Source organism: Pseudonaja textilis, chromosome 17 (assembly GCF_049901715.1).
Source record: "Pseudonaja textilis isolate UNSWEBS1 chromosome 17, rPseTex1.2, whole genome shotgun sequence".
NCBI classification, from domain to species: Eukaryota; Metazoa; Chordata; class Lepidosauria; order Squamata; family Elapidae; genus Pseudonaja; species Pseudonaja textilis.
Genome location: NC_142006.1, coordinates 3137987 through 3160926, shown reverse-complemented (window position 1 = coordinate 3160926; position 22940 = coordinate 3137987). Strand labels below are relative to the sequence as shown.

At 46.9% G+C, this 22940-nt stretch overlaps 1 protein-coding gene and 1 long non-coding RNA gene across 16 annotated transcripts in view; one reads left to right on the top strand and one right to left on the bottom strand.

Moving 5' to 3' along the window:
* The window catches only part of DNM1 (dynamin 1), an 81124-nt gene that overhangs the window by 9837 nt on the left and 48347 nt on the right, over positions 1–22940 (bottom strand). For 9 of the 15 annotated variants that reach the window (XM_087914566.1, XM_087914568.1, XM_087914570.1 and 6 more), the window contains 5 exons: positions 7597–7706; positions 7387–7498; positions 4755–4925; positions 2660–2901; positions 341–559 (listed from right to left, as the gene is read on the bottom strand). In XM_087914566.1, coding sequence (XP_087770692.1) covers positions 341–559; positions 2660–2901; positions 4755–4925; positions 7387–7498; positions 7597–7706 — 854 coding nt within the window. Of the gene's footprint in view, positions 1–340; positions 560–2659; positions 2902–4754; positions 4926–5657; positions 5892–7386; positions 7499–7596; positions 7707–22940 lie in introns of those variants that run through there. The other 6 variants (XR_015739760.1, XR_015739761.1, XR_015739759.1 and 3 more) reach the window with 3 other exon arrangements.
* LOC148124517 (uncharacterized) lies at positions 17722–18623 on the top strand. Its single transcript, XR_015739762.1, has 2 exons — positions 17722–17829; positions 18156–18623. It is a non-coding gene; the product is annotated as an uncharacterized LOC148124517 (long non-coding RNA).

The window sequence follows — 22940 nt, the reverse complement described above, 5'->3', positions numbered from 1 at the left end:
TGTTCCCTTTGGTTCATGTTTGTTTTGTTGGAAAAGTGTTTGGGTCACAAGAGCGATTCCCAATGTGTAAATAAAGAAGGGGTGTTTTTTTTTGGTGGGGAGTCTGACTTCCTGCTTCTGTGAAGCCTGGGCCAAATGGGAAATCCTTTTGTCATTCAACAACACAACTCACCCACTTCCCAAAGGATCCTATAAGTACCCAGGACAGCAAGCATTGGCCCCCGTTGTTTACAAGTGATGCAACACAACAATTTGGTTAAAGGACGCCCATTCTAAAACTCCCGGAAATAAAGTTGGTTTGAGTTCCCCTGCCTATCGTGCGTGGCCTGGTCTCACCTACCTTGGGACCCCTGGGGGCGCGCGGTTGGGCCGCGAGGGGACTTGCGGGGGTGGCCCAAAAGGATCAGGAGAGGCCCCCGGCCTGGAAGGCACAGGGGGGGCACCACCGAGGCTGGGTCCACCAGCAGGCGGAGGTCCAGGAGCTGGTCCCCGCGATCCAGGTCTGGCGGGAGGGACTGCCGGCGCTCTTCTCTGCGGCGTTGGGCTGGAGGTGGGAGACCTGCCAAGGGAGAGAACGGGTCAGCTGGCGGGGTCCTCAGCGGAGACGCCCCGGATTCCGGGAACGGGTGGTCCTCGGCTTGCAACGGTTTGAAAAAGGTGACTTATACTTATGGCTGTTTTTCACACGGACGACCCAAATAGCATTCAAGGGAGGTGAAGGCGGTCGGATTCCGGGAACGGGTGGTCCTCAGCTTGCAACGGTTCGAAAAGGGTGACTTATACTTATGACCCTTTTTCACACTGATGACCGTTGCAGCCTCCCCGTCATCACAGTGGAGACGTTTGGCAGCTGATGCGTATTTGTGACGGCCACAGCGTCCGCAATCCTCCCCTTTGTGACCTCCTGACAACAAGGGAGCCAGATTCGCTTAACAAATGGGTTACTCATTTTAACAACCGCAGGGATTCGCTTAATAAACTGTTTCAAGAGAGGTCGCAAAATGGGTGGCAAAACTCACTTAAGAAATGTCTCACTCAGCAACAGAATCCAGATTCGCTTCCCAACCGGGTTACTCGCCGACCAGCTGCAGTGACTCACTTAAGGACGGCGGCAAAGAAAGCTTGCGCCACAGGGCCAAATGAACATCTCACTTAACAACATAAGTTTGTGGTGGTAAGTCGAGGACTACCTGTATTTGCGTCTGCTGGTGCAACGGTCCCTTCTTGTTTGCCACCATTGGTCGCCCAAAGAAGCCAAATTAAATCCTGTCCACCCATATATGAGCTTGGATGTGGCATGTGCATACAGGTTATCCCGGACTTACAACCGCAATTGAGCCCCCAATTTTCCGTTAAGTGAGTTTTACACCATTTTACCACCTTTTCTTGCCGCAGTTGCTCCGTGAACTCCCTGCAGTCGATAAATCGTGAAGTCAACCTGGCTTCTACTTTACTTGTCAGAAGGTTGAAGAAAAGGGGGATTGGATGTGACACACACAGAGACACACGGTCAGTTTTGGAAGCCATATTGAGACAGCCACGCGGCCACGTTTTGAGCCTGGGAACATGAGAGTTTCTTGGAGTGTATGTAGTTCCAACAGGGGATTCGGAATAATGTCACCGTTCCACAAAACCTCCACTCCAACAAATAACTCTGAGACAGACATCTTCTCAAAAGTTTTAAACTGGCACAACTGGGGAATCCCAAATCTGAAAGTCTTGGGTTTCCTCGCAATAAGTCCAAAACTACAAATCCACCCCCTGCACCCATCGTCGCATCACATGCCCCGATCACCATCTGTCCCAACTTGAGACTTCCCCTCACTTAGGTGCAAAACAACATGACCTTGAATTAGAAAAAGAATTTTATTATGTCTTAACTACATACACTCCAAGAAATTCCCACCTCCCATTTTCCCAGGTTGAAAATGTGGCAGCGTGGGAGCATCTGGCCTCAAGATGGCTTCCAAAGCTGACGCACACACACCCCGGAACGCTGCCACCCGTCCTAAGTAGGAGTCGGTTGCCAAGCGGCTGAATTTCGATCGCGTGACCGTGGTGGATGCCACGGCGGTCATAAGTGTGAAAAACGGTGCGGGGTCCCTTTTTTCCCCCAGGCCTGTAATGGGGCCTCCCAGTGGGCTCTCCAAATCTCACACTGGGTGAACAATTTTTCCAGCAATCTGTAAGCTACTGCGAAATGGCCAAGGAAAAACCCACTCTGAAGGATTCAAATGGACTCCTATCAAAAAAAAGGCAGGAAGACAACATGGTCTTCTACTTCTAAGGTGGCCAAGCTGGAAGAGAGTTCGGAGAACTGGCCAATGCCACCTCTGAACTGGCCCCGCCCCCATCTATTCTCTGATCGGCTGTGTCTCCTTTTGTTGGAGGAGAACGGAGAACGGAGGAGAGGAGGAGAACGGAGCTGGAAAGCAGGTTAGTGGGGTGGGGAGGGAATGGGGATTTTGCAACGTATCCTTCCACCAGGAGTGGGGAGGGAATGGGGATTTTGCAGTAACCTTCCCCTGCCACGCCCACCAAGCCACGCCCACAGAACCGGTAGTAAAAAAAAACTTGAATCCCACCACTGCGGCCACCTATCCGGCTGGGCAGAGGCGCCAGGAAGGTCAGCGGGGCCTCCCCCCTGCGCCTCGGGTACCTGCGTCCGGACGGTATGTTCTGCACCTGCAGCCAAGAGTCGTCCACCGGCGGAGGCAGCGGGGTGCTAATGGTTGTGGTGTTGATGTCTCCGATGATGTTCAGGGCCTCTCTCAGGGCGTGGTACATGCGCAGCATCTCGTCGCGATGCTGGGCTTGTTCGACCGACTCCTCCATGAGGGTGTTCTGGTCACCGCAGGAGTAGAGGTTGGCAAGGAGCTCGGAGTGGATGAACTCCTTGGTCTGCCAGGGAGGAGGAAGAAGACAGAGGTCATGGTCTGTGTCAACTGCTGATTTGGTTCTACAGAGGAACGACTGAGTCTGTCATCTGCACCTCTGTGACTGTCTGGTTTGGCTCTGCAACCCAACAGGACAGACCCAGACTCCAGAGAGGAATTAGGACTGCAGAACAAAACAACGGCTACCAACCTGCCTTCCATGGAGGGCCCGTCTACTGCACGAGTCCCAAAGAGGGCCATGAAAACATCTACGGACCCCTCACATCTTGGACATAAATTGTTTCAACGTCTACCCTCAAAATAATGCTATAGAGCACTGCACACCCGAACAACTAGACACAAGGACAGTTTCCCCCCCCATGCCATCATTCTGCTAAACAACGAATTCCTACAACACTGTCAAACTATTTACTAAGACTGTATTGCTACTATTCTTCTCATACTTCCTATTACCTACCTCCTCCCACTTATGACTATAACCATGTTGCTTGTATCTTTACAATTTATATTGTTCTATTTGTTTTCTCCTATGATTTGATTGCTTATTTAGTAACCTATGGCTATCATTCAGTGTTCTATCTGATGATTCTTGATGAATGTATCTTTTCTTTTTATGTACACTGAGAGCATATGCACCAAAGACAAACTCCTTGTGTGTCCAATCACACTTGGCCAATAGAGAATTCTCTTCTCTTCTCTTCATCTGTACAGCTCTACGACGGTTCCTTCTTTTAGGTTAATGTCATCGCTTACTTTTTCTCTAGGCGCAACTTCTCTCTACTTCCAACATCCCAAAATAATCACTCCAAGAGATTATTGATGGCCCCAACTCACCCAGGGACCTTAGATGGTGATGGTGGGATTGACTGGTTTCCTTCACCCAACCATCTGAATTATCTTATCATTCCCTTTGAGGATCACCTCTGGTGACCGCTCGTCATCCCTACCCAGAGAAAAATTATCGGAGTTCTGGATTCCTCAATGGTTGCCCACTCCTGATTTAAATCTGAGAATTGATCACGCTTTGTCATCAATAGAAGTCTGTGAAACTGGATTTTGGCTTCACTTTGTGCGTGGGGGTGTGTCTTAGATTGAAAGGTTGAGTAGGTACAAAGGCTTTAAACCAATGAGTAAAGGAAACCAATGCAGTAACAATCCTCCCTACACAAGGACATCTTTGTGATTTAAAGTAGGCTGATAGAGAGGTCTTTCATCATATCTCCTAGCCAGGACTAAGTTCACTCCAACCCCATTCGATCGTGTCTCTCTCTTTTGTTTTCTGCCAATCTTCTAGGCTCTGGTGGATCACGAGATAATATATTCTTATTTGCCTGTTCCTTCATCATCAGTTTTCCTCACTCCTCATGTCAGATTAACAGAGTTGGAAGCGACCTTCTAAGTCATCTAGTCCAACCCCACCCACTCGCCCAGGCAGGAGACCCTACACCATTTCTGACCGAGGGCAGTCCAGTCTCTTCTTGAAAGCCTCCAGTGATGAAGCTCCCACAACTTCCGAAGGCAACTTCTGTTCCAAGGGTTGATTATTCTCCCCGTCAGAAAATTCCTCCATATTTCTCATTTGAATCTCTCCTTGATCAGTTTCCATCCATTATTCCTTGTCTGGCCTTCAGGTTGACCCTTTCTGTGTCAGCCCTTCAAACTCTGGTATCATGTTTCCCCTGGTCCTTCTCTCCACTAGACTAGTCTGTTGGGAACCCCAAAGCCAACAGTTGACTTCGTTTCCGGTCAATCAACATGCTACTCCAGAACCTTCTCCTTTGAACTCAAAGAGGTGGCTCTAGGCCACCCATAAAACGCCATGCAATTCATATACATCATCTGGTGCGTCATACGTACATTGTTTATCATAAGGTGCATGATTGTCTTGGGCATCAGATCACGGATGGTTTTGTTGACGATGGCCATGTAGGAATCAACAAGGTTCCGGATCGTTTCCACTTGCCTCTCCAACTGGGGATCCATTGAATGCATTAAGCTGTCCGAGCCATTCTCTTCAGACTCCCCAGACTGCAGAAGACCGACGGGGGGATAAAGCAAGCCATTAACCATCAAAAGCCAAAGAGGTCCACGTTTTAAAACCTACCACCTCCTACTTTCCATGGAGCTCCTCTGATGCTCCTCTGAACTTCTAGATAACAAGCTTCATTAAGGAGGTTAGTATCAGATCCAAGGCTTAATCTGGACCTTCGTTGCCTACCCTTGCTTTGAGGAACCATCATCTTCCCATGCAGCTCATCTAAATAATTTACGGAAGAAAACGGAGACTTGTTCTCCCGAGATATGAAACTTGATTTTGTAGGAGGACGAGTTTGATCCGGTTGATCAGTTTCATCTGATCACCATCATTACCTGCTTACACTGGAGCCCTCTAAAACACTTCTGCACCCAAGGTCTGCAAAATCAAATTCAGGTCCAGAATTAGGTTTCGGGTTTTTGGTGTTGATTTGAAAAACCAGAAAACCAATTCAGAACCAAGTTTACGTGTGAGGGGTAAAATCCACCTTGCAATTTGACGTGCAATTGTGACTCAATCCCTCAATCCCATGATGTTTGGATTTAATCTCTAAACCTATAATAATTTACGTTAAAATGTACATACCTGGCAGGCCCCGGGGACCAATGATTGGGAAACTAAATATTATATGCAGTATATATAAAAAATTACGTGTTTTTTTTTCTTTCTGATATAACTTATGAATTGGGGAGAGGGGGAATACGTTCCAGAGAAGATGAAAACAGGCAGAAAGGCATATTCTAGAAAAGAGATAAGAAACCAAACCAAGCAGGCAACGTAGTATGAAGTGGAGAGAAAAAAAAGGTGAAGGACAAAGTTTCTCTTAGAATATAGGGATAAAAGTTTAAATTAACGAAAAAAAGGAGTTTAAAAATGCGTCCAATGGGGAAAAAAAAAAGTATAATTGAAAGGAAAATGGCACAGGAAAAGAAGGGTCCGTCACTTACTTTATCTTTGTCCTGTGAGGCCAGTTTGAGCACACACGCACAAAAAAAAACAACAAGAAAAAAATGTGATTTTTAAAAAAGAAGGTAGGTATATTTCCCGGCTAAGTATTCAGTGTATTCATGGATATAATTGGAACGGGATCTTTACACAAAGTCAAAAGGCAACCAATTAAAAATAAAATTGGCTTAAGGGCAACATTGAAAGACCTTCTGAATGAGGTTGGAGATGGATCCTTATGGGGAAAAAAATGTATTTCGGTGATCTTTAAGCACCGGGAATGATTTGCTAACACGTCACCGATCTGTCAGTCTTAAACATCACTTCTTAAAACAAGCGATTTGCCAGCAAAGCCATTTTTTCTCAGCGTTGGTGCAGGATTGAATGGCGAGCGGACGAAACTCGAGGGATTAGCACCCATAAAATGTAACACTTGGATGGGGAGTGCAAAGGAAGAAAAATTAAAAACAAAAACAAAAGGAGACAACAGAAAATTGGTTGAAAACTGAAATCTTAACAGAACACAATGTATGGTGGAGCCAATGAAGGTGCTGTTGTTACAGAGCCTCGCCAAGAGATGGCGCCATTGTCCTTCTGGTGGACCATTCAACATGGCAGCCCACCAGTTAGGATCAAAAGCTCATATTGGGGTCTCTTTCCTTTCTGGCCTCCTCTGCACATTTACGAACAATCTTGGAAAACGATGTTTGCAAGAGTCTATTTCATGTTGTCGTTCCCTGGCTTCTCCTCCTGGGGGATACTGCAGTTTAGGAATGTCCAAACCTTGGGAATTTGAAGACTTGTGGACTTCAACTCCCAGATTCTGGGAGTTGAAGTCCACAAGTCTTCAAATTCCCAAGGTTGGACACCCCTGCTGTAAGGTTCCCCTCGCACATACGTGCCAGTCGTTTTCGGCTCTGGGGGCAGTGCTCATCTCCGTTACAAAGCCGAAGAGCCAGCGCTGTCCCAAGACACCTCCGTGGTCATGTGGCCGGCAGGACTAAACGCCGAAGGCGCGCGGAATGTTGTTCCCTTCCCACCAAAGGGGTCCCTATTTTTCTACTTGCAATTTTTTTTTACATGCTTTCCAACTGCTTGGTTGGCAGAAGCTGGGACAAGTAACGGGAGCTCACTCCGTGATGCGGCGCCAGGGATTCGAACCACCAAACTGCTGACCTTTCCAATTGACAAGCTCAGCATCTTAGCCCCTGAGCCACCGCTTGTCCCTTTACACTCCTTTACACCCCTGCTGTAGATGCTCCCAATTTTAAACCGAGGGGGCCCTCTTTGATAAAATTAAGACTTCTCCACCACGCATTGCATCCTGCAAAGAACACGACTTCTGTTTAAAGTAGGGGAAAGGAAGAAGTTTAGAATTCTTCCTCCTCTTCTTGATTTCCACCCAAATCGGTGATCTAAACAAACGCAAGAACTAAGTCTCAGTGAGATGGTTCCATTTCCAACTTTCACTCCTGCTCATGTTTCATTTTCCGCCGCTCCTCAACTCACCGCAACGCGTTCTGGGTAAACTCCAGCCCGCAGGAAGGACGCCTTCCAACTATCTACCTCCTCCTGGGTTTCACACGCCAGCTCCAGTTGTCGGTAATCTTTGTAAACATTCCTGGGTGGTGGCGGGGGAAGGAAAGAAGGTGAAACCTTTCGTAGACTTGCCTACTTGCGGAGGTCATCCTCTTGAGCTGGTCCAGAAGAAGATCCTACCTTTGCTCTGTATTGAAGAGGGCAAAGATGTGCTTGCTGGACATGAAACTTTTCTCGATGTCGCGCACCTTCAAGTTGTCCACCGGCAGCATGTACTTCTTCTCTTTCTCCTAGAAGACAAAAGCCATGGACGGCATGTTATCTCAAAGCTAGTTCTACCAAGACACTCTATAGACGCTCTCCTTGTCTCGCGATTGACGATTCAGGCAGCTGTGGTCCCAAACATCTGGTGACTTTTTTTTTTTTTTTACAAGGGGTGGAATGGACACTGTGAAGAACACAAATAGAAAGTAACAATTATGGGATCTGGATAAAATCAGAATAGAGCTGGAAGGGGCCTTGAAGGTCTTCTAGTCCAGCCCCCTGCTCAAGCAGGGGATCCTATATTATTTCAGACAAGTGACTGTCCAGTCTCTTCTTAAAAACCTCCAGAACAACTTCTGGAGGGAAACAACTGTTCCACTGGTCAATTGTCCTCACTATTAATTCCAGGCTGATTCTATCTTTGATTAGCTCCCAACCATTGTTTCTTATCTTTCTTTCTGGTGCTTTGGAAAATAAGTTGACCTCCCCCCTTCTTTGTGGCAGCCCCTCAAATATTGGAATATTGCTATCATGTCCCCCGCTAGTCCTTTTCTCTAGACCAGCCAAACCCAAATCCTGCAACTGTTCTTCATAGGTTTTTATTGCCAGGCCCTTAATCATCTTAATTGCTGCTCTCTGCACTTTTTGCAAAGTCTCAACATCTTTTTTGTAGTGTGGTGACCAAACTTGGATGCAGTATTCCAGGTGTGGCCTTACTGAGGCTTTATCAAGCGGAACTAATACTTTGCGTGATTTGGATTCGATGCCTCTGTTTATACAACCAAAGATTGTCTTTGCCTTTTCGGCTGCTGCCGCACACGGCTGGCTCACGTTTAAGGGATAGGGATCGCACACTAGAAGTCCAAGGTCCCTCTCACAGCCACAGTTTTTGAGCCAGGTTTCACCTAATCTGTGCTTGTACCTTTGGCTTTTCCTGCCCAGGTGTAAAAACCTTGCTTTCGTCCACATGAACTTTCATGTCGTTGGATAGAACCCATTAACTTTATCTCAATGGGACTTCCACCCCCAATCCTTGTTATGGTCCACTGGCAGCCTGCGGAGACGGCAGCAGAATTGGACAGTGGGGAAGAACGGGGACCAGTCCAGGAGTCTGGAGAGGACTCGGACAAGGGTCCTGCATCCGATATAGAGATGGGGCCAGAGCCATCGGGAGTTATGTGCTGACTCCGGAGCCTCCAGAATCTGACAAAAGTGAGGCATAGGAACGAAGGGAGCCTGTTCCCAGTGTGTGCTTGCGCAGAGCTGCTAGAAGGCAAGAGCAGCTAAGACAAAAGGGGCAACTCAGGAGTAGGGCTTGGAGGTGATTGGCCCCTCCCATAAGACATAAAGGAGGAGCAAAGGGACATGAGCCTTTGCAGGAAGCAACATTGTTCGTTCTGGTCAGTTTGGAACCTGAAAGCTCCGTGGTGAATTTGTGCTCAGTTTGGTTTGTGAAAGACTAAAGTACTTTAGTTGTTGGCAGCACTTCAAGTAAGATAAAGGTGCGTCCTTATCAGACTTCTCCCGAAGGACTTTGGCAGACTTCCATGGGACTGATTATAACCGGTGAAGACTCATTCTGGGCTGTGAATGACGATAATTCTCAGCTGTTGAACTAAAATCAAAGGGGTTTGGATTTAACGTGTGCTTGTTGTTATCCCTCGTTTGTCTGACTTCTAGAAGTCTTCCATCAACCCTGAAGCTAATCTGACCATAGCCATTTTGATCCCCCACTGGAGATGAGAGATAGGGATGCGGGGAATAGAGAGAGCTGTGAGTTTTGCAGCCAAAATAAAATGCTTTCCTTTGGGAACCAAGGACAGTCTAACACCTGCCCAGAGAGAGAGGAGGAGCGATGTTACCAGGCAACTGGAGAGCACCTTGATTGGACCATGCGACCTGACTGTTTGGGGGAAGGGGAAAAACTTTTACTTTTAATGAGGTGAAAACGCGGAAATCTTCAGAGTCGGTTTTCACCAGAACTGTGCCAATAGGATACACGCAATAGAACGATTCTTTGAGGAACCGATTTGTCTCGGAGGTTTACTTGCTACGGGTATATTACCCCAACACCTTTTCTAATTAAGAGAGGCCGAGCACTATTGCAAGTATCCTAAAGGGGGATCTCTTTTTCTACCAAGACCATCCTGGACTCTTGGAATCAACTCTTGGCAGGGCGTTTTATGCATCACGGGCCTTGACTGGAAAAAGTGAAGAGCTGCAGTTGCTCACAGCCAAAAAACGAATGGAACGAAGAAAGAAAACCACATGAAACGCCCCAAATGGGTCCCGGAAGGTCCATTTGGAATGGTGGCCTCCAACTTAAGGTAGTCCTGCTGGCCATGAGCTTGTCTACTCCTCCATTAAAAAGTCTCCAAGTATGCCATGTGCCCACCACCCCAAAGATAGCATGCCCCAAATTTGCTGTGATTGCATTTTATTTTTAGAGTCATGGAGGAATTTTTCTTCTGGTGTTTTAAAAGACGCAACTTCTTGCAAAGGAAGCGTGCGAGCATGGAAAAATGGATGCCTTATTTTTCTTCAAGAAAAAAAAAAAAAACCCCAACCCCGCCCCTCCCCAGAGTCAGGTTTTCAAGTCTCTTCCAGATGTTTGAGGCCATGACCCCTTCAAAATCTTGGAAATGGGGCTGAGGGCTGCAGAGCCTCAATTGCTTAGAAGGGGCCAGGCTGCTCTGGTCATTGTGGTGCATACAGTGCGTAGAACTGAAGCCCAAATGTAAAATGATTTCATTAGCAGAAAGGACTTACACCAACCGATCTAGGCATTGCTCAGCGGAGAAATCTTACAGAAATACCAGTGAACCAAAACTTGAATTAAAAGGGGACGGGAGGCTAAAACATACGAAGAACGGTTGCAGGAACTGGATACGTCTAGTCTAATAAAAAGAAGGACTAGGGGTGACATGACAGCAGTGTTCCAATATCTCAGGGGCTGCCAGAAAGAAGAGGCAGTCAAGCTATTCTCCAAAGCATCAGAAGGCATCACAAGAAGCAACGGATGGAAACGAATCAAGGAGAGAAGCAACTTAGAACTAAGGAGAAATTTCCTCTGACAGTTAGAACAATTAATCAGTGGGACAAGTTGCCTCCCGAAGTTGTGAATGCTCCAACACTGGAGGTTTTTAAGACGAGATTGGATAAGCATTTGTCTGAAATGGTGCAGGGTTTCCTGCCTACGCAGTGGGTTGGACTAGAAGACCTCCAAGGTCCCTTCCAACTCTGTTATTCTATTCTATTCTAAAATGTACATTTAAAAAATGGTAATCGTGTTGAACTGGACGTTGGAAAGTGAAGGAAGACCAAGAAAACAACGAAGAGAGATTTTTTTCCAAAGTTATTTCCCTTATTTTGCATCGTCTAAAGATTTCTTCTATCTTGGTTATCTCAAACAGTTTATCTTCCTCCTTAAGAGGACGGGAGGTTATGTCTTCCTTTCCCAGGACCAATTTGCTAGAAGTCTCCCTGCTCAGAAGAGTCTCCAAAACCCCAAATATTTAGCTGAGCTTCGTGGCAGCTCTGACTTTGTCTGCCCGATGATTAAGAACCCAACCGAGGTGTTGCAAGCGATGGTCATTTAAATGCTTCCAGATGGGATGGAAGCTTTATGGCTCTCTCATCAAGAGATCTGGCAGGCAGGAGAGCAGACAGCTGGATCGCACCCTTGGCTGGCCCATATTTAGGGTTCCTCCACCTTGTTTTGGGTCAGCCATGAGGTTGTAGCCTTATTGTCTGGACCTGGGTGTCAAGGAAAGACCCTCCTAGACACCAGATTCATCATTTTGAGCAAAGTCGAATGGTTTGGCTAAACCCGATGCCTTGGAAGAGAACTTAGGGTGCCCCAAGGAAAGTCAAGAGAAGAAGAAGAAGAAGCCAACAGGTCTTCTTCTGGAACAGAGGTCACCAACCTTTTGGACCTCAGGGACCACCAAACTCATAATTTTAAATCCCGCAGACCAGAGGCCCCAGGAAAATCCCCCCAAAAAGTCTGCAGGAAAATTCCCCACCCTGTTTTCCTACCGATCGATCATTCTTTATTGGGGATCGCAGGATAGCGTCTCCAGCTCTGTTCTCAGGGAGAGAGAGAGACTTTTGGCTCCATGCAAGGAAAACAGCAGAAGCAGCCAAAGTCTTTCTTTCTCTCCCCCAAACTCCACCAGAAAGGAGTCTTTGCAGCCTCTTGGAAATAGGAGGCCTTGCAGGGTCCCAAAGACTCATTTCTGGTGGAGTTTGGGGGAGAGAAAGAAAGACTTTGGCTGCTTTCCTTGCGTGCAGCCAAAAGCAGAAGAAGAAAGAAGCGGAAAGAAGCAGGCTGGTGGCCAGGCGAGATGCGTGGGGCGCGTGGGGCAATTTCCCACCTCCACCCTTTCCCCCCTCCCCTCACTAGCTTGTGTTGTTCGCAATGCAAGCAACGCAAGCCTTGTGTTCCCGCAGGTCATGCGGGCGACCTTGTGTTCCCGCCCAGCCTGGATTAATTGCTTTGGGGGTGACATTTCTCTGCGGACCACCAAAATTTTCTCACAGACCACCAGTGGCCCCCGGAAGATACCCAGATGGTCCCGCTCCTTGCTAGAGCCTCCGGTAACAGAAACTCAGAGTTGGAAGGGACCTTGTAGGTCATCTAGTCCAACCCGCTGCCCCAAGCCTCACTCCGACCTTGAGGGAGGAGAGACACCTTCAAAAACCCACCCTCCAGAAGGCGAACGGAAGGAGTTGAAAATGTTTAGCATCTTGGCTTTGTCGATTTTTTTTTTCCTCTCTGGGTTGCAGCTAAGAGGTTGCAACAAGTCAGGTTCTGGGCCGCCGCCACCCCTTCGTCTCTGCTTCTCATTTTCTGGAGGCCCAGAGGCGTTCTTCAAAATAACAGCAATGCTGGCATTTGGCTTCCCAGCCGGCCCGACTTCCCATTTCAATGTTTTTTTCCTCCTCCTCCTCCTGCTCCAAACTAAACATCGCGTTGCTGATTAATTTCAACCCTTTTGTCAGTTTTGGCTTGCCCACCCGGCCGCCGGCGGGGTAGCTCGGCATCCTAAAGCTTCTTTCTAACAAACCGAGCTAACTGTGAGCGACGCGCGGAGAAGCAAAAAGCCTCCCTGGAATTGGAATTGCACCCAGTTGCTGGTGGGGGGTGGGGAAGCGGCTCCGCTCCAGGCATTAAAACTCCGCAGACATGCATGTCATCACGAAGGAAATCTCTCCGCGTGGAGCCGCTAAGAGTCCATCAAGGCTGGGTGGCGTGTAATCCATCCGTTAATACGGAAAACTAATGCCACAAGTCAGATTGTACAGGAATTTTATGTAGACTTGTGTTTTTGAGTGTGTGTGTGTGGGGGGGGGGTTGTGTGTAGCTTTGGTGTGGTTTCTCAAAATTTAAGGGAGGAAAAAAAGAGGACATCTCCAGTATGACTGGAGAGAAGAGAATAGAATAAAATAGAATCTGGAATGCAATGGAATGGAATAGAATAGAATAGAATAGAATAGAATAGAATAGAATAGAATAGAATAGAATAGAATAGAATAGAATCTGGAATGCAATGGAATAGAAATCAGAATAGAATAGAATAGAATAGAATAGAATAGAATCTGGAATGCAATGGAATAGAAATCAGAATAGAATAGAATAGAATCTGGAATGCAGTGGAATAGAAATAAGAATAGAATCAGAATAGAATAGAATATGGAATGTAATGGAATAGAAATCAGAATAGAATAGAATTAGAGTGGAGTGGAGTGGAGTGGAATGGAATGGAATAGAATAGAATAGAATAGAATAACAGAAGGGACCTTGGAGGTCTTCTAGTCCAACCCCCTGCCTAGGCAGGAAACCCTACACCCCTTCAGACAAATGGTTATCCAACCTCTTCTTAAAAACCTCCAGTGTTGGAGCATTCACAACTTTTGGCGACAAGTTGTTTCCCTGGTTAATTGTCCTCCCTGATAGGAAGTTTCTCCTTAATTCCAGGTTGCTTCTCTCCTTGTTTAGTTTCCATCCATTTTTTTCTTGTCTTGCTTTCTGGTGCTTTGGAGAATAGCTTGACTCCCCCTTCTTGAGATATTGGAACACTGCTATCGTGTCTCCCCTAATCCTTCTTTTCATCCAAGAAGACATACCCAATTCTAGCAACCGTTCTTTATATGTTTTAGCCTCCAGTCCCCTAATCATCCTTGTTGCTCTTCTCTGCGCTCTTTGTAGAGTCTCAACATCTTTTTTACATCCTAGCAACCAAAACTGGACGCAGTATTCCAAGTGTGGCCTTAACCAAGGCCTTATAAATTGGCATCAACACTTCATGGGATCTTGATTCCATCTCTCTATGAATGCAGCCTAGGACTGCATTGGCTTTTTAGGCAGATGCTGCACACAGCTGGCTCCTATTTCAATGGTTGTCCATTAGGACTCTGAGATTGAACAAGTTACCACATATATTGTACCTGTGCATGTAATTTTTCTTGCCTTAAATGTAGAAACTTACTTTTTTCAGCCTTAAATTTCATTTTGTTAGATAGCGCCCAAGGTTCAACTCTCCCAAATCTCTTTCAAGGAATTAAATATTTCCTCCTCTCCCAATATAAACCGGCATTTAAACTTTGATGGCATTTTTAACAGAAATGCCATCAGACTCTAACAGAACATTCAACTCTTGACATTAACAGGAAAAAATATTAAGGCAGCATGCAGATTTTTAAAGCAGAACTATCTTTTTGTGAGGCATAGTACCAGACAAGTACGATGAACGGGGATGTATATTTGATATTGCATGTTTTAACAGCAGCACGAATTGTAATTGCACCACGTTGGAAAAGCGAGCAAACACCTACAGAAGAAGTTAGAATTAAAAAAAAAATATTGGACTGTGCAGAAATGGACAGATTAACATGGAAGATAAAAGAAAACACTGAATATTTTTGAACTTGGGACTTATTTTATCAATAGTTGGATAAAAGGGATAGAAATTAGGAACTTAGTAAGTATTACTATGTACACAAATTGACCCAGACAGCTCCAACATCAATCTCCCCATCATTTTATTTTTTTTTAAGCTCCAGGGTTGCCACTCCAGTTTTGGGGCACACTGAGGAGGCCCCTCTCTGCAACCCCACCCCCGCCCCGCCAGCCTCCCCAGTCTCTTTTCAGCCCAGCCTGTTTTATATCAATTCTCTGACTTCATTTCCTAACAACTGAGACAAGAAAAAAAACACAAAAAAGCGACGGTTGCAAGCAGAGTTATGGAGAGGCCGGGGGTTTTTTTTGTCAAAGAGGGGGTGGTAGCGGGCTGGCCGCCAGCCTTCTGCCCATGTGTTAGCAATCAGGCTGCGTGTCTGTGGTGGGGCAGTCCCGCCAAGGATGGAGAGGGGTAGGAGAGAGTTTGCAGGCAGGATTAGGGCCAACGAGAAGGGAGGAGGCCTTCCCGCTTCTTGGACGAGGACCAAAAAGCCACACTTCGTTTTTCATGCTACAGGACGATGTTCCCAGCGTTGGAGGTTCTGAAAGACGGGATTTGGGCGAAGTGAGATATGTAAGAAGAGTTGTTGTCTCCTAGGACCAAGAGGTGTGTGTGTGTGTATGTGTGTGTGTCTCACCTAGGACCGAGAAGGGACAATAAGACAAAGGCAACGTGAAGTCTGGACTCCATGGTGTATTTGTGGAGTACAAGAGGGGCTCCTGAGGCCAAAATGAACCTCCGTTTATTCTACATTTCACACCTCAAGAATACCACCATAGCTCACATCACTGCCCCCTTTCTAATGATAGGGGTCTTTCCAGTTAGAATGAGGCCAAGTCCAGTCCAGATGGCCAAAACAAGGCTGAGAGGCCAAGTCAACGTCCAGAAGTCTCCAGAATCAAGAAAAAGCACCTAGAAGTCATTTCCCTAATTAATTGCGTCTGACAGTGCGAACAGTTATTCAGTGGAACAACTTGCCTCCAGAACCGATAACAGATAATCAGAGTGGGAAGGGACCTAGTAGGTCATCTAGTCCAACCCCCTGCCCAAGCAGGAGATCCTACCCCGTTTCTGACAGATGGCAGTCCAGTCTCTTCTTGAAAGCCTCGTCCTTCCACAAAAGAGAGCGAGTGACTCTGTGGGCCCCAGGAGGGTCTGGAAGGGAGGCGAAGAAGGAAGGACATCTTGGTCTCCCTCTCTAATTTATGGGAGTTTGCGAAATATAACGACCGCATTAAGAAGAAAAAAAACGGGTCCCACCCATCTCTTCCTCGGATCCTGGTGGATAATTTTCTTCCCTTCCTCTGCAATGAGTCACTTACTCATGAGATGGATGACTATATCAAGGAGATAAATAAACACATAAATAAAGGAGAAGAATGGCTGAACGTGATGACCCTGAATCTGCTCGTATAATGTGTCTGGGCTACTGTGTTTCCCAAAAATAAGACCCTGTCTTATATGTTTTTTGGTCACCCAAAAAGGCACCAGGTCTTATTTTCGGGGGATGTTCCCCACTGACTAACCTCATTTGCGCATATCGCCCCCCCGGCCTCCTTTTCACTGTCAGAGGCCTTCAGAAACTTCTTCTGTGGCCGGCATGGCTATCCTGATCAATCCAGAGCTTTGTTCTCAGCTCCAGAGGCCTTCAGGAAAGCTTTGCCAGCCTTGCCGGCTGCAGAAGAAATGGGCCGGCAAGGCAGGTGTCGGGGTGTGTGAGGCCTGGCTACAACTGTCCAAAGGAAAGTAGTAGGGCAGCTCCATACACCCCTATCCCCACCCTAGATAATTTTACCTGTCCACTCTGGAGTGGGCAGGATCTTAATTAGGGCTTATTTTGGAAGTAGGGCTTATATTGGGCACATGTGTAAAAATCAAGCTAGGACTTATTTTCAGGGTAGGTCGTATTTTCAGGGAAACAGGGTAATTCCTGGCCCAGAATAAGCAAGATGCCTGCTGGAAGTCAAACCAGACTCTCTTCATGTTGGCCATCTTGAAGAAGGTCAACCCAACTATGGGCCAAGCCAAAGAAAGGGCCTTCTAAGTGTCCTGGACAGACACTTCCATGCTGCTTCAGATGTCTTTCAGGACGGGGGAAGAGAAAGTTAGGTCTCATCTGAGAAAGCTCTCAACTTCTTGGTGGACTTTCCAAGGGAATAAAGGTGTGTGAGGCAGGAATGTTCTCCTCTTGTGAGTTCACAAAAGCTCCCGGGAAGTCCAACAAAGAAATTGATGGAAGGTGGTCAGTCGTCTCTAAGGTTGTCTTAGCAAAATATTCCCTGGGGGGTGGGTGGGAAACTTGTCGACCCCCAGATGTCGTTCATGGGAGGCCACGCTGACCTTCAACAGGTCTAGATTTCTGAATGGATCGGTCTCTTTCTTCCCTTCCCACCCCAGCATGTTTCAATCTGCTAAACATCTTCCGATCCCACCTCCTCCAAAGTCAAGGAGCATTAAAAAAAGAAAAAGAAAAAGAAAAAAAAAGGAATGTGAAGACGGAACCAGCCAGCAGTCCCCAGCGGAGGGCAAGCGAATCAACGACATCCTTCCAAGACACTCTATTTATTTGGTTTCTTTTTCCATTTTTTGGGCTGATTGGCGTGCTCTGCTTTTCCCCTTCTGGCCTCTCTCTCTCCCTCTCTCTCTCTCCCTCTCTCTCACTCTCTGGCGCACGCTGTTGAGTCTGTGCATCAGACATAAAGCCCTCTTTATCCCTGACAGCCTCGGAGAGGAAGCAGAGTGCATGGCCCAAGGAACATCTGGAATCATTACATGGAAGCTATGCACCAGAAAGGGGAGGATGACATCCCACAAGGCTCCCCCCCCCCAAGGTGGGGAGGCTTTCTCTTCTTCTCCTTCCCACCCCACCCCACCCCTCCCACCAACCTTCTCCACCAGACGGCTCGGTCCTTCTCGAACTCTGACCTTCTCGGCGTTTGACAAGCTCCTCCTTGGAGGCAAGGAAACCCTTGCCACGTCAAGTCAGGCAGAATCCGAGGAGAAGCAAGAGGGAAGGAAGGAGGGAGGGTGCGAAAGGCTGGAGGGAGGGGAGGAGGCACGAGTGCCAGATGCTGGGGGGGGGTGGGGTGGGGAGGAGAGGGGGGGTGCACTTGGGAGGCCACAAAGGAGGGGGAGGCAGATCGCTCGCGTGGTCGCCAGAGGCGAACGGCACAGGCTACCGGCCAAGGTGGGTCAACAAACCTTGCGGCCAGCTTGAGAACCGAACAGCGGGATCTCTTGACCAGCTGCTTGGGATGCCAAGTGAAATGGCGGGGGTCTTCAGGACAACCCCCTCCTCCTCCTCCTCTCAAAATTTCCCCAAACATCTCCAAGCTTTGGGGGTGGGGGGTAACGTGATGTGGATAGTTGGGGCCCAAAAGAATTGGCCAGAGACCAATTGGTGCCCAAGAAGTAGCCTACCTTTGAGGATGTATTTACTGGTTTCATTTGAAGGATATATTTTTTTTTAAACGTTATTTATCTGTTGCATTCTCCTTCCAACCTTCTTCTTAGGAGCTTGGGGGAAGAAGAAGAAAAAGAAGAAGAGGAAGAAGAAGAGGAAGAGAAAGAGGAAGAAGAAGAAGAAGAAGAAGAAGAAGAAGAAGAAGAAGAAGAAGAAGAAGAAGAAGAAGAAGAAGAAGAAGAAGAAGAAGAAGAAGAAGAAGAAGAAGAAGAAGAAGAAGAAGAAGAAGCATCTAGAGAGAGAGAGAGAGCTGAAGATCTCAAAAAGTGAAAGTGGAAAGAACCTTCTTAAACTTCTTCATTGCCAAAGTAAGTCTTCGTCCCTGGATGCAAGATTCGATCTCTCTATCCCTTCTATCCCTTTTCTACCTCTCTAGGACTATTTTGATGCCTCTCCGTGTTCTCTTTCCCTCCCCGCACCCTTGGTTTCTTGCAAAGGGGCGAAGGGGTTGGAGGGAAGGAGACCCCAGCGCTCCGTTCTCCATCCAAAGCCTCGACTGAGAAGATCCACTCCGTCTGCCCAGTGTTCGGACTACCTGTTCAGGACTACGAGATTGTACAGTAGTCTGCACATTGGTTAGGCTGGGCTGGGATATGCAGCAGCTTTTGGTGCCACCAAGCCGGGACCAGGGAGGAGAAGTTTGCGTTGGCCAAGGAACGCCACACAACTGCATGTCGGCTCCCCCAAAGACCCCTCTTCTCCTGTCTCAACTTTGTCTCTTGTCTTTCCCCGTTCGTTTCCTTCTCTCTCTCTCTCTCTCTCTCTCTCTCTCTCTCTCTCTCTCCCCCCCCCCCCCCTCTCTCCTGCTGTTGTGCTTCTCCATTCTTCCAAAGTCAGGTCTCTCGAATCACCTGGGCAGCTTTGAAGTCAACCTGAGATATTGTCCAGGGTGAGATCATTTTCTGATATAAGTAGCAGAAGGACGTTGGAAAGGATTCGGGAGCTTTTGGGGCTAGGGGAAAAGCCTGGGAGGATCACGGGGTGCATTGATGAAAAATATCAGGGTTCCCCCCCTCTCCCCTTCAAAGGTGCTTTTTCAAGAGGCAACTGGACTTTCTGGTTTTTCTTTGAAGACATTTCGCTTCTTCTCCAAGAAGCTTCTTCAGCTCCGAAGAAGAGAGAAGAGGAGCCGGAGAAGCTTCTTGGACGAGAAGCGACACGTCTTCGAAGAACAACCAGAAAAATCCCGTTGCCTCTTGACAAAAAATAAAATAAAAAAGCACTTTTGGGGACAACTCTGACTTGGGGGACTTGGCAAATCTCTGCAGACATCGGGGTGGGGTTGTAAAAATTTAAAGACTCGATTATAGCTTGCTCAGCTCTTGGGATGGAGGGACAGCGAAAGAGGCGAGGGAGGGGAGAGAGGAAGGGAGAAAGGGGGGAGGGAGACGAAGTGGTGATGGAGGGGGGGAAGAACACAGAAAGACATATGGAGGATAATCCATGAGGTTGGGAAGAAGAGTTGAAAGCTTCCCCCCGCCAAAAAAAAAAGGGAAAAAAATGTGGAATGGATTTGTTGACTCTTTGGTGGGTTGACTTGCATCACCCCAAGTCATGTGGCCGGGCAAGGCGACTATCAACGCCGCAGCTCCAGCTAGCATCCTCCAACGGGGCTGGGTTGCTTGTGTGGGTTGTGGGTCACTTGCTTGCTGGCTTGTGGATGGTTTTCAAAGCGGACAAAGGAAAGGAACCAGAGGAACAGGAGGGAAAAATTGAAGGGCAACTTTCTCCTGCTATTAACCGAGGCGTCTTCATTTCTACTTGGCCATCCCGAGCGAGGGAGGAGGAGTGTAAGATAGAAGAAGGGAAGGATTCTTGGCCATCCACCCATGGTTATTTGATCTTTGCTATCTAAGCATCTCTCGTCCTTCTTTTCCTTTCTTGGGGTGGGGGTTATTCAAGCCTGAGAGCAAACAGCAAGGATTTTCTTGAGGGGACTGTCCATCTTCAAAGCTACAGCGAAATCTGCAGTCCTACCTAGAAGGACGAGAAGAGAAGATCCCCAAATCCCACCAAGCTTGCGTGTCTTGAGCAAACACCTCCAGAAGGTACCTTCTCATGAGAGGCCATTGAAGCTAGACATCAAAGTTAGATAATATTGATGGGCCTTTACCGACAAATTGGACTTCTTTGTCCCCTCTATCTATGATCTTCAAGGTAGGTAGAAGCACAAGATGTCTCCCTGGTTTAATTTAAACCGGGAAATCTTCCCTTAAAGATCTTCTCTATTTGAAAAGATAATACAGAGACTAGAAAAGCCAGGAGAACAGAACCCAGCATCAACTGAATGAGAACCTGGAGAAGAAAGATGGGATGATTGGAATGAATTTGGTTTGACTCCCCCCCCCTTTTTTTAAATAATTGCCTGGAATAAATTGGATTTTGATTTCCATTTTTTTTTTTAAAAAAGGCGTTGGGTTTCCTTTAAAAAATGTCAGTTGTGTTGTTCTTTTTTTAAACAAAATTGGTACACAAAAAAGGAGATGTTCTTTGGCCTTCTGATTTCCAAACGGTGCCTGCCCTGAAATGTTCCATGATCTGATTCGTTTATTTTAATCTCCGTTTTTAAACTCTAGAATAATTTAAAAGTCCTGGGTTAGAAAAAGCACCCGCAACCAGGTCGCAGAGGTTTTGAAGGACAGTTCCTACAATGGCGTCAATGTGAGAGCAGAGGAGAAATGAAGTCCAAACTATTTAACGGGCCAGTCACTTGGTTGTTTTCCCCTCTGTTATCACAATCGTATATGAGCCTATCCAGAAATAAGCCTCTTTCAATACAATGGAACTTAATCCCAGAGGATAAAATGGATGCTCTTGTTTAGGACGTGACAGGTTGGTTCCATTTCAAGTTAGCCTCAGAAGAGATTTCCTGGACCTTAGCAAAGACCAACCTTCTGGGTCACCCAACTCATCAGTGGAACATGATGATGTTAATATTCCTGTCCATCTGTCCCAGTGACTGCTCTTCAAGAGGACTCCATCCCTGAGAAGACTCCATCATAACCAACTTCTTTCTTGACTTGAATCCCACAAACCCATCCCTCTGGTTGTCCTTTTCCCCCTCCCAACCCACAATCTCTGGCAAGTTTGGCTGTTCTACGTGTTGAAGACGTCAACGAAAGAAATAGCGACCGAGGTCCATTAGATGTCCTACAACTTGATCACACGTCCCTCTTTGCATTTCCTGCATCGTGCACACGCCCCCTCTGCAAGGAAGGCTTTCTATTTTATGAATTAATTAAATTTCTAGGTCTTTCTACCTCGGAATCTTACATTTATTTCCAAACTTAAAAATCCAGAAAACCCTAGCCATCAAAGCGACAGTTTTCCAACTCACCAAGGACAACTTTCATAGACCGGGCCATCCAACCATGTGTAACCCAACAAGGCATGGACAGAATTGCTACAGAAGGGTATGCCTCCTGCTTTAGTGAGTTTAACATGTTGGTTATTTATGATTTCCAGGTCTCTTTTTTTCATCCCTCCCACGCGGAAGGCTCTGGCAAACATCTCGGTTTGTTACATCACCTGGTTTGAAACGCCATCCTACAAGACGATTAGTTAGTTCTCGGGAAATGACTCCTTAGTTCTAGGAGAGAAACAACTTAGAACTAAGGAGAAATTTCCTGACAGTGCGAACAATTAAATCAGTACAACGGGTTGCCTTCAGAAGTTGTGGGTGATCCATCACCGGAGGTTTTTAAGAAGGGACTGGACAACCACCCCTTGAGCAAGGGGTCAGACTAGAAGACCTTCAAAGTCCCTTCCAATTCTGTCATTCTGCTAAGAAAGATAATAAGCAGGTTCCCCTGATAAGTCAGATGGTCCCCTGGGATGGGGGCAGTGGAAAACACCCCCACCACCCTCTTTAGATCTCCAAACCATGAGCAGATTGTCAGCCGGTGGGGAAGTTGAGCCTCAAGGAAGCCATTTCTCATTGCAGCCCCTAAAAAAAATCACCATCGGAGGGGCAGATCAAGGCTACCATGGGCTCTCCACAAATCAAACCTCTTTCCACCCCTTGGAGAAATGGTGCGGGGGGAACAGGACAGTAAAGAAAACAGAAATAATTCCAAAAATAAGATGGGTTTTGGATCCAGGGGTTGAATGGGGAGTCATTTTTCCACCCCCACATGGGGAGAGAAAATCCTTCCATGCGCTGGGGCCCTTTAAGGTCCGTTTGCATTTCATGTCTTCTTTTAAGAATGAAGGGGGGGGAGGAGGAGAAAGAGGGAGGGGAGAAGGGGGGGGTAACAGTTTTTGTGGGAAACGGCTGGTATTTCGCTAATGTTCCCCAGATGTGTCTCCTTCGACCGAGCCAATTTTTCCGCAATGGGGTGAGCAGGAGAAACGGAGCCCCAAACCAAATGTTTGGAAAAAAATATATATATTCCCAGTCCTTCAAAAAAAAAAAAGTGTGTGTGTGTGTGTGTGTGTGAATATATATACACCAGTCCTATTTTTCGCTATCCTTCGGTTTAGTGTGTAAACCTTTCCACTCTCTGATGATGTTATAGAATTGAATAGAATGACGGAGTTGGAAGGGACCTTTGAGGTCTTCTAGTCCGACCCCTATCTAGTTGGATAATGAAACATCTGCAAGGAAACAAGTCAGCTCAGAGAGCACCAAGGATCCCTAAGTCATCATCGTCTCCTCCTCCTCCTCCTCCTCCTCCCACTCCACTCTCTTCTAGCACTGTTGTTACCTAGCTAAGTAATACTTAGCTAAGTGATACCGCTAAGTAAGACGACTGCAAGAAAACAACCTAGGTCAGAGAGTGCGGAGGGCCCAACATTTCAACCCTGAGCTACACATGCTTTCCTCTGTCTTTCCA